This window comes from Garra rufa, chromosome 14, assembly GCF_049309525.1.
Source record: "Garra rufa chromosome 14, GarRuf1.0, whole genome shotgun sequence".
NCBI classification, from domain to species: Eukaryota; Metazoa; Chordata; class Actinopteri; order Cypriniformes; family Cyprinidae; genus Garra; species Garra rufa.
The window spans coordinates 21,916,350-21,927,857 of NC_133374.1; the positions used below are offsets into that span (position 1 = coordinate 21,916,350).

The 11,508-nt window shown below is 36.0% G+C and overlaps 1 protein-coding gene across 1 annotated transcript in view; it reads right to left on the reverse strand.

Annotated features, from left to right (window-relative positions):
- Nucleotides 1-3,454: 3,454 nt before the first annotated feature.
- Nucleotides 3,455-11,508, reverse strand: part of LOC141284332 (out at first protein homolog) — a 15,083-nt gene continuing 7,029 nt past the window's right edge. The window contains exons 4-6 of the mRNA XM_073817336.1: nt 8,607-8,741; nt 8,114-8,294; nt 3,455-5,355 (exon numbers count right to left, since the gene is read on the reverse strand). Of these exons, the coding sequence (XP_073673437.1) occupies nt 5,087-5,355; nt 8,114-8,294; nt 8,607-8,741 (585 nt within the window). The 3' untranslated portion in view covers nt 3,455-5,086. The remainder of the gene's footprint in view (nt 5,356-8,113; nt 8,295-8,606; nt 8,742-11,508) is intronic.

Here is an 11,508-nt window from a genome sequence, read left to right on the forward strand (position 1 = left end):
GTTTTTGCTCTCTTCTCCTTGATTTGTTATTGTTACTTTTGGCAATGTATATACTCCAAATGTTTTTACTGATCCAACCAATTAGTACAGCCTAAAACATGACAACAAGTGAACATTTTCATCAGCAATAATCAGCAAAATATTTGAGTTTTGTTTGGTTCTGTGGCATTGTTTGAACAAACAATCAGTGACGCCAATATGGCCAATTGTTGACGAGTCGTGAAAATACTCTGTAAACATGACTTAATAATTGATGAATTAAGTCGTTATTTTAGTTTTCTTTGCACACCAAACATTATAGGTTAAACCACTGATGTCACATGGACTATTTTAACAATGTCCTTACTTCCTTTCTAGGCATTGAACACGTCAGTTGTGTTGCTGTCTATGCAGCATCAGAAAGCTCTCAGATTTCATTAAAAATATCTTAATTTGTGTTCCGAACATTAACAAAGGCCTTACAGGTTTGGAACAACATGAGGGTGAACAATTAATGACAGAATTTTCATTTTTGGGAAGGGTTGCCAAGTTTTCACAACAAAACCCATCCAACTGCTACTCAAAACTAGCCCAATAGGGGCTCGAAGGTGGTCCCTCAGTAAAAAAAAGAAAAATACACTTTTTTTTTTTTTGGCGGGGTCCCCTGGCTAAAACTCAAAACTAGCCTAAATCTAGCCCAATCGGGGTTCGAAGGTGGTCCCTCAGTTAAAAAAAAAAAAAAAAAAAAAACACTTTTTTTTTTTGGCGGGGTCCCCTGGCTAAAACTCAAAACTAGCCTAAATCTAGCCCAATCGGGGTTCGAAGGTGGTCCCTCAGTTAAAAAAAAAAAAAAAAAAAAAAACTTTTTTTTTTTGGCGGGGTCCCCTGGCTAAAACTCAAAACTAGCCTAAATCTAGCCCAATAGGGGTTCGAAGGTGGTCCCTCAGTTAAAAAAAAAAAAAAAAAAAAAACACTTTTTTTTTTTGGCGGGGTCCCCTGGCTAAAACTCAAAACTAGCCTAAATCTAGCCCAATCGGGGTTCGAAGGTGGTCCCTCAGTTAAAAAAAAAAAAAAAAAAACTTTTTTTTTTTGGCGGGGTCCCCTGGCTAAAACTCAAAACTAGCCTAAATCTAGCCCAATAGGGGTTCGACGGTGGTCCCTCAATTAAATTCTCGCTTCTGAGGGTAAAATACACTATTTTGGCGGGGTTCCCTTGGCTAAAACTCAAAACTAGCCCAAATCTAGCCTAATTGGGGTTCGAAGGTGGTCCCTCAGTAAAAATTGCATTCCGGGGGTAAAATACACTTTTTTTCTTTTTTTCTTTTTTTTTTTTGGCGGGTTCCCCTGGCTAAACCTCAAAACTAGCCCAAATCTAGCCTAATTGGGGTTCAAAGGTGGTCCCTCAGCAAAAATCTAATTTCTGGGACTAATATACATTTGTTGTTTTTTTTGGCAGGGTTCCCCTGGCTAAAACTCAAAACTAGCCCAAATCTAGCCTAATTGGGGTTCAAAGATGGTCCCTCAGTAAAAATTGCATTCCGGGGGTAAAATACACTTTCTTTCTTTTTTTTTTTTTTTTTTTTTTTTGGCGGGTTCCCCTGGCTAAAACTCAAAACTAGCCCAAATGGCGTTCAAAGATGGACCCTCAGGAAAAATTGCGTTCCGGGAGTAAAGTACACTTTTTTTGGCGGGTTCCCCTGGCTAAAACTCAAAACTAGCCCAAATCTAGCCTAATTGGGGTTCAAAGGTGGTCCCTCAGCAAAAACCTAATTTCTGGGACTAATATACATTTGTTGTTTTTTTTGGCAGGGTTCCCCTGGCTAAAACTCAAAACTAGCCCAAATCTAGCCTAATTGGGGTTCAAAGATGGTCCCTCAGTAAAAATTGCATTCCGGGGGTAAAATACACTTTCTTTCTTTTTTTTTTTTTTTTTTTTTTTGGCGGGTTCCCCTGGCTAAAACTCAAAACTAGCCCAAATGGCGTTCAAAGATGGACCCTCAGGAAAAATTGCGTTCCGGGAGTAAAGTACACTTTTTTTGGCGGGTTCCCCTGGCTAAAACTCAAAACTAGCCCAAATCTAGCCTAATTGGGGTTCAAAGGTGGTCCCTCAGCAAAAACCTAATTTCTGGGACTAATATACATTTGTTTTTTTTTTGGCAGGGTTCCCCTGGCTAAAACTCAAAACTAGCCCAAATCTAGCCCAACTGGCGTTCAAAGGTGGCCCCTTTAGTAAAAATTGTGTTCCGGGGGTAAAGTACATGGTGGGGTTCCCCTGGCTAAAACTCAAAACTAGCCCAAATCTTGCCCAATTGGGGTTCAAAGGTGGTCCCTCAGCAAAAATTAATTTCTGGGGCCAATATACATTTTTTTTTTTTTTTTTGGCAGGGTTTCCCTGGCTAAAACTCAAAACTAGCCCAATCAGGGTTCGAAGGTGGTCCCGTGTTCCGGGGGTAAAATACACTTGTTTTTGATGGGGTTTCCCTGGCTAAAACTCAAAACTAGTCCAATCAGGGTTCGAAGGTGGTCCCGTGTTCCGGGGGTAAAATACACTTGTTTTTGGTGGGGTTCCCCTGGCTAAAACTCAAAACTAGCCCAAATCTTGCCCAATTGGGGTTCAAAGGTGGTCCCTCAGCAAAAATTAATTTCTGGGGCCAATATACATTTTTTTTTTTTGGCAGGGTTTCCCTGGCTAAAACTCAAAATTAGCCCAATCAGGGTTCGAAGGTGGTCCCGTGTTCCGGGGGTAAAATACACTTGTTTTTGGTGGGGTTTCCCTGGCTAAAACTCAAAACTAGTCAAAATTCGAGCCTAATCAGGGATCGAAGATGGTCCCTCTGTAAAAATTGCATTCCGGGGGTAAAATACACTCGTTTTTGGCGGGGTTCCCCTGGCAAAATTCGCATTCCAGGGAGTAAATAACTTGCTATTGACATTGGAAAACCGTGAATTTGGCAACACTGTTTTTGAATGAACTATCCCTTTAAAATACATGGTTCATGACCATTGCCCCCTAGAGGGTCTCAGTCAGGGTTGCCAGGTTTCAACACCAAAACCCGCCTAACCGCTACTCAAAAGTAGCCCAATCCTGTTTCGTGGGAGGTCCCCTGGGGAGAAAAAAAAAAAAAAAGCATCCTGACGGGTAAAAAAAAAAAAACACGTTTTTTGACAGGATTCCCCTGATAAAATTAGCATTCCAGGTGTTAAATATTACGTTATTAGGGTTGCTTCAACCCATGGAGATGAAAAACAACCCTCGTCAACATTGTTAAAGCAGCCCAATTCCGCAGGAAAACCACGGACTTGGCAACACTGCCCAACACTGTTAACTTGCAAGCTACAAAATGATTTATAATAAATTAGATTGTGTTATATAATGAATAACAGCTAAACTGTTTGCCACCAAATCACAATGTTGCAGCTCAAATGCATTTAAAAACAATTTTGCTAATTTAAGAGTAAAAAAAAAAAAAACTGGTTATGAAAGACACTTTGCCAAAGGAGCTTTTATTTAAAATTACTTCATATTATGCTCATATTCACTTTCATAGGAAAATAGTTTTGATACTTTATTCATAACAGCTTTATCCTTAAAAAGAATCAGTAAACACTGAATCACCAAAGGCACTTGTATCCCAGACAATGGCTGTTGTTTGGGGAGGTTAGCGGAGGTGTAATCTCAAAAAACACTTTTAACATAACACTTAAACTCTTTGAAACAAAAAATAAACAAAACTAAATAAATCAGTATAAACATTTTAGTACCATGAACGACAACCGAGTCACCTGTGGCATGTTAAACGTGAGTTGAAGGTGAATATAGTGAAACCTGGAACAATGATACAGTTTTTCTTCTTCATGATAGTGTTCAGTCTGCGGATTTGGTCCTGTTGAATGAAAATGATTTCTTCGAGGACGTTTGATACCACGCAAACGGACGTGAATCCGTGTTTGTGATGGTTTCACAGCTCTGCTGATGTTTTGAGGTCATACTGATAAAGAGGAGCCTGAGTGACAGTAATGTTGCATAACCAGAAGATGGCAGTGTTGGATGAACAGTAGTGACAATCTAAGCAGGACTTCATCAGCTTTCTCTGTGTATTTTCCATCTCACTTACTTTGGTTTCCTCATGTCACTTTTGCAATGTTGCCTGTTTTCCAACTAATGAGAGTCCATACTTCAAACTATGAGTTAGTATATTGATCCAGCTGGTCCTTAAAGGGACAGTTCACCCAAAAATGAAAATTTGATCATTTACTCACCCTCATGTCGTTCCAAACCTAAATGAGTTTCTTTCTTATGTTGAACATAAAAGTTACTGGTACTGATTTCCAAAGTATTTCTGTCCCTACTATGGAAGTCAATGGGAACCAGTAACAGTCTGGTTATTCAAAATATGTTCTTTTGTGATCAACATAAGAAAGAAACTCATGTAGGTTTGGAATGACATGAGGGTGAGTAAATGACAAAATGTTTATTTTTTAGGTGAACTGTCCCTTTAAATGATACTGTTGTGCAATGGAGTAAATGAAAATGAAAACACACTCCCAAATATTCCCAGTATTAAGACTTGAGGTGAGATCATTCACATGATTGAATCAATCTGAAATAAACGTTGAATTAATAGCGTTTTCTGTCTGTACCGATATTAATCAAAGCATGCGTACGTCCACTAGAACTTAATACAGTGCTTTGAATCTAACAGTTAAAATATAAACCTAAAAAGAGAGAAAAAAAGCATTTTCTCTGAACGTGTGCGCGGTGCTTAAGTGTCTTCAATCATTTCCCACTGCAAAATAAATAATACCAGTTTCAGAAAAAATTAAAATTGGCAACCAGATCCAGCAAATTGTAAGATTATATCTTGTTATATACTGACTAATTCACAGGTTGCTCGTCCCAAAATCGCTTGGGTCTCAATCCCACATTGCTGGTAAGAGTTTTAAAACTACTGACCAGCTCAAAGTCGTGGCAAACTGCTCAAATCACACTCCATCCAGCGTCATTTCTCCTCTGTGCAAAAGGCACGAGTCTGAAGGCTTGGAGGTGAATGAAACCTGTGGTGAAGGTCACATTAAATACGTTTTTTTTTTAGAAGCATATGTGGTTTTAAGTCTCTTCCTCCCATAGGCACAGCTGTTTGTGGGGTACGTAGTAAGTAAACTGGTAGCCTTTGCTGCAGCTCTTGATGCCGCATTTATACGGGCTGCCCCTGCCGGAGACGTCTCTGTTGCGGCAGTACTTTAGCAGGCAGGGGTACCATTCCAGTCTGAGGTTGTAGCTACAGGAACAAGGCTGCCACAGGTCCTTCACTGTCCCGCAGCTCTGCAGGCCTGGCACCTCCACTGATTGAGGCTCGAACATGGAGCCCTCCGCACCTGGAGAAGCGGAAAAGTCATTTATTGTAGTTACAGATCATCAAGCGTCAAGCTATGTGGGTCAGTGAGGCGTTACAAAGGCAGATGTGTTCCAATTAAAACAGTAAGGCATCTGTACTGGGTTTAACTACATTAAATTGATGTTGAAAAGAATTGGATGAGGCTTAAACTTGTTTTATCATTTACTGTTGCCATGTCTACAGTAATAGTTAAACATGAAAATTCAAGACTCATCTAAAAAGAATAAAATGAATTTTTTCAAATATTTAGAAAGTCAAACTTTTACAAATATGTGACCCTGGACCACAAAAGCAGTCATTTTGTGAAATTGTGATTCATACATCTTCCCAAAGTTGAATAAATAAGCCTTCCACTGATGTATGGTTTGTTAGGATAGGACAATATTCGGCTGAGATACAACTATTTGAAAAATCTGGAATCCGACGGTGCTAAAAAATTGAGAAAATCACCTTTAAAGTTGTTCAAATGAAGTTCTTAGCAAGGCATATTACTAATTAGGGCTGGGCGATTAATCGAAAAATAATCGAAATCGACATTCAGAACCTATAATCGTTAAAATTTTTCCAGGAAGATTATTTCAATTACTTTCCCTTTAAAAAACACAAGCACTCCGTTACGTTATTCCGCCGACATGTCGATGGAGAGCTTAAACAGTATTTATACAGTAAAAAGTATTTACAGGATATACAAGGGTAATTTTATTTAGAGGAGATACTGCTTATTTTCTACTTTTAATATGAAAAACATTGAAAATTATTTATTTTGTTTCCAATAGTGCAAGTTATTTATTTTCACTAATTTAAGAAAAATGTGACTTTTCGTTTTAAGCAATGCTTGCTTTAATTTCAGTTGTTCAACACTGATGTTCAATTAATAATCATAGATCGTAGATAGTGTGTTTCCTTCAATTATTTTAAAATCAAGTAATGCACCCTTCATCCAAAAATCTCTCGCTTGTAATATGTGAACATATTTACTGTACAAAACTTGTCAGTGAACTATGAGGGCAAAAAAATAATTATTATATAAATATAATTAAATATAATTTTATTAATAAATAAAATAATCGTTCATTAATCGTAATCGGGTTAAAATGTTCAATTAATCGAGATTTTGATTCTAAGCCAAATTGCCCAGCCCTATTACTAATCAAAAATTAAGTTTTGATATGTTAACGGTAGGACATTTACAAAATATTGTCACAGAACATGATCTTTACTTAATATCCTAATTATTTTTGGCATAAAAGAAAAATCTAAAATTTTGACCCATACAATGTATTTTTGGCTATTGCTACAAATATACCTGTGCCACTTATGACTGGTTTTGTGGTCCAGGCCATATATAGTTTTAATATAGTTATTAACATAGTCTGCTTTATCATGATGAAAACAATTAATTTTCACTGTAAAATGTTCATGAAACTATAATTTATTTGAATTATTCATAATAATGTCAATTATATATGATATTAATAGAAAGAGAGACAAAGGTTATAGTTTTTTCTCATATAAAATATTTATAGTCTGCTCTACAATAATTAAAAATTACATCACTTTTCATTATAAAAATGTTATCACATAACTTCATTTTATATATCTAAAATATATATTTATATTATACAAACTTAATTTTTTTATTTTAATATTTTGTCCAAATGTTCTATGTTTAATATTATTAATACAAACACTGCCATTCAAAAGTTTAGGATCAGTAAGATTTTTAATGTTTTTTAAAAAAAAGTTTCTTATACTCAGCAAGGCTGCATTTACTTGATCAAAAATACAGAAAAAAACTGTAAGATTATAAAATATTATTACATTTTAAAATAATTGTTTTCTATTTAAACATATTTTAATCAAATGTAATTTATTCCTGTGATGCCAAGATGAATTTTCATCAGCCATTATTCTAGCCTTCATGATCCTTCAGAAATCATTCTAATATGCTGATTTATTATGTTTAGTATCAATGTTGGAAACAGTTGTGCTGCTTAATATTTTTTGGAACCTGTGAAGAATTTTTCAAGGATTGTTTGATGAATAAAAAGTTAAAAAGAACAGAATTTATTCAAATAGAAACTAAAATCTTTATCACTTTTTATCAATTTAACACATCCAAAAAAAGGAAGAAAAATTTACTGACCACAAACTTTTTTAAACTTTAAACTTTATTTTAAACACTTGCTGTTTCTTTTAACTTTTTGTTTATTAAAGAATCCCAAAAAAAGTATCACAGGTTCCAACAAAATATTAAGTAGCACAACTGTTTTTGACATTGATAATAAATCAGCATATTAGAATGATTTCTGAAGGATCATGTGACACTTAAGACTGGAGTAATGATGCTGAAAATGCTGCTTTGCATCACAGAAATAAATTACTTTTTAAAATATATTCACATAGAAAACAGTTATTTTACATTGAAATAATATTTCACAATATTACTGTTTTTCAGGATTAATTTCAATTTTTGTTGGTATCTTTAATTGACCATTAAAGCCTGATGTGTTAAATGATACATGATTCACACTATGTGTTTTTTTAAATTATATTTAATTTACTTTTTACATATTTTGTCTAAAGTTTAAATGTGGAGTTCAAGTGGGGGGGAAAAGGATCATTTCATACATCAGGCTATAGAGGGTTAATATGTGAAGTGCACTGTCAGCGATATATTTATTTAAGCATGCTGGGTTTGGTAGGGTGTAATTAAGGGATGCAGTAAGCATGCTTGCCTCTGTCCAGCCAGTGTCTGACATCAGCCTCGCGCGTGTACACGGCCTCCCGGGCGACGCTGCACATGTTGTGGATGTGGGCGCTCAGCTGCCACGTCCGTGTCAAATTGACTGCTACGTTCATACTCAGCATCTCCGTGCTTCTCTTTTCTTCCGCCGTTCGGATGGCCTGGGGATTTTTCTGTAGTACAAAAAGTACAATTTTAGTATTAGTCCTGTCGTTCTTTAAACCTAGATGTTTCCGGTCTTTTCTCACACCTTTCATTCATATTCGCACATCTAAGACCTTGGCTGCCCTCCCAGGAACTACTCATCAAAGGCTTTTACAGCCTTGTTCCTCTGAGATCTCCCATTTAAAACATCACACTCCTACGCAACACAGTTAACCCATGAGCTCAACTCTAACACCCAGCATCTGCTTGTTTTCACCCCAGTGACTTCTCCCTGCCCTGTCATCAGCCTTCGAGGGGGGACTGGGAGCAGCAGGACTGACCTGTCGGAGTCTGGCCATGGACTCGCTGGGGATGATCTCATTGTGGTTGAGCCGTGTGATGAAGCAGAGTGCCTGGTACTGGCTCTGCCCTCTCTCCAGTTCTCCCAGGATCAGCGCCCGGAAGATCTTCACATCCTGAGAAGAAAAACATACATTTTTCAATTAAAGGAGGACTTCACTTCCAGAACAAAATCTCGTCATCCAAGGTGTTCATGTCTTTCTTTCTTCAGTCGTAAAGAAATTATGTTTTTTGGGAAAACATTTCAGGATTTTTCTTCTATGGTGCCCCGAGCTTTAAACGATCCTAAACGCGTCTGTAAACGATCTAAGCCGAGGAAGAAGGGTCTTATCTAGCGAAACGATTGGTTATTTAAAAAATAAATAAATAATAGTTACAATTTATATACTTTTTAACCTCAAACACTCACCTTGTCTAGCTCTGCCTGAACTATGTCAAAAAACTCCCATCTCATTGTCTCCCTCAACATCAAAATTGTACCTTCTGAGATGCACAGACTACTCATGCACATCGCAGAGAGAGACAAGATGAGCATTTGAGGTTAAAAAAAATATATATAAATTGTAATTAATAATAATAAATAAATAATAATAACCGATCGTTTCGCTAGATAAGACCGTTCTTTTTCCGATCATTTACAGCTGCATTTGGGATCATTTAAAGCTGCGCTTAACTGCATTTTGAAAGTTCAAACTCACCATAGAGGTCCACTATATGGAGAAAAATCCTGAACTGTTTTCCTTAAAAAACTATTTCTTCATGACAGAATAAAGAAAGACTTGAACATCTTGGATGACAAGGGAGTACATTATCTGTAAATTTTGGTTCTGGAAGTGAACTTCTCCTTTAAGATATACACAGTCAAATATATATTTGTCAAAAGTTTTTGAACATGTTTTCTCTTCTGCTCACCAAGCCTGCATTTATTTGATCCAAAGTACCAGTATCCAAAAAACAGTAATATGTTGAAATGTTTTGCTTTTAAAAATAACTGTTTTCTATTTGAATATATTTTAAAATGTAATTTATTCCTGTGATTACAAAGCTGAATTTTTAACATCATTACTTCAGTTACATGATCCTTCAATCATTCTAATATTTTGATTTGCTGCTCAAAAAACATTTATTATGCTGAAAACAGCCAAGTATATTTTTTTTTAGGTTTCTTTGATGAATAGAAAGCTCAGAAGAACAGCATTTATCTGAAATGAAAATCTTTTGTACCATTACAAATGTCTTTATAATCACTTTTGCTAAATAAAAGTATTAATTTCTACAATTTATTTCTAAAAAATTATACTGACTCAAAGCTTTTGAATGTATAGTGTAACATTACAAAAGCTTTTTATTTCAGATAAATGCTGATATTTGTATCTTTCTATTCAAAGAACCCTGAAAAAATGTACTCAACTGTTTTAAATATTGATAATATTAATAATTAAAATGTTTCTTGAACAGCAAATCAGCATGTTAGAATAATTTCTGAAGGATCACGTGACACTGAAGACTGAAGTAATGATGCTGAAAGTTCAGCTTTAAAATCACAGGAATTAATTCAAATTTAAAATATATTCAATTTGAAAGCAGTTATTTTAAATAGTAAAAATATTTCACAATATTACTGCTTTTGTTGTCTTTTAAATCAAATGAATGCAGGCTCAGTGAACAGAACAGTCTTTAAACACCAAAAAACTTTAGATAAAATATCGGCTATTGTTCTCCTTGATGTGTAATAATCTGTATCAGCCCTGAAAAACACATACCAGTCGACCCCTAATAACAAATACTGATATCTTTGAGTTGGAGACTTGTATGGCATCAAATACCAATCAGATTTATTCTTTCTGGCTGCTAAAATCTCACTTTTTAGCATTTGAAAGTAAGCCGTCAACCTTCAAGTTTACAGTCAGACCTTAATTAGAAGATTTTATAGCACTCCTGCCCAGAACAACAGAGAGACACTGTATATTTCAGCACATCATTAAGTTGCTGTTAGCAACCAGACCAGATATCTGGCAGTGCCCCTGTGCCTATAAAGATTTCCATGTAAAGGCATTATGGGAAACCCCGGAGAGGAGGAGAGCAAGGCCGCAGACCTGTCTACCCATTCATCAGTTTCTCCTAGCTCTGGCATCCCCATGACTCTGCCAGCAGAAGACACACACATTCTCCTCACTCCCTCCTCCTCCTATTCTTGTTATTCACAGTAAGGTCTCGAGCGCCGAGCCGACAGAAGGGAGCAAGCTTTCAGGGTTTCTCTCGCAAAGTAGGAGGTTTTCTCAGACATTCCAAATAAACAAGCCCAAGCTGTCTTTGTTTGCTCTGGAGCTCTCATCTCATTCTCTTTCTAGAATCTTCCATCTGGTTTCCAGAGTTGGTCAAACCCAAACTCATGGAGCAGCAGTCTCACTGAGCCTGTGGCAAATAGACAGCCAAGACTCATTCACCTCCTCTAACATTTGATTTGAATGACAATGATCTTATTTGTAAAGTTTTGCCCGAGGGTGTAAATTCAGTTCCGCAGACAAACTTTGTGATTGCTATCCAATCCAAATTAAATGTGTTTGCTTTTCTTGCGCAAACTTGGCTGCTTTTCTGTGGAGGACTAGGAATGGCACTTAAAATTAAAATAATGACATTAATCATCAATGTATTAGTTAAAAAACTTAAATCACCTTATGAATTGACAAATAAATACAAAAATTTGTCAAAGAATCCTACAAAAATCTTTTCAGCACAACAGTTTTCAAAAGGTAGTTAAACGTAACAAATAATAAATCCTATTTTAAATCTAACATTTAAACTGCATTTCCTTATTCATTTTAGATTTGTCTATGAAGTTAAAAAGATCAAAACGTTAAAATTCCAGGAACAAAAAACCCT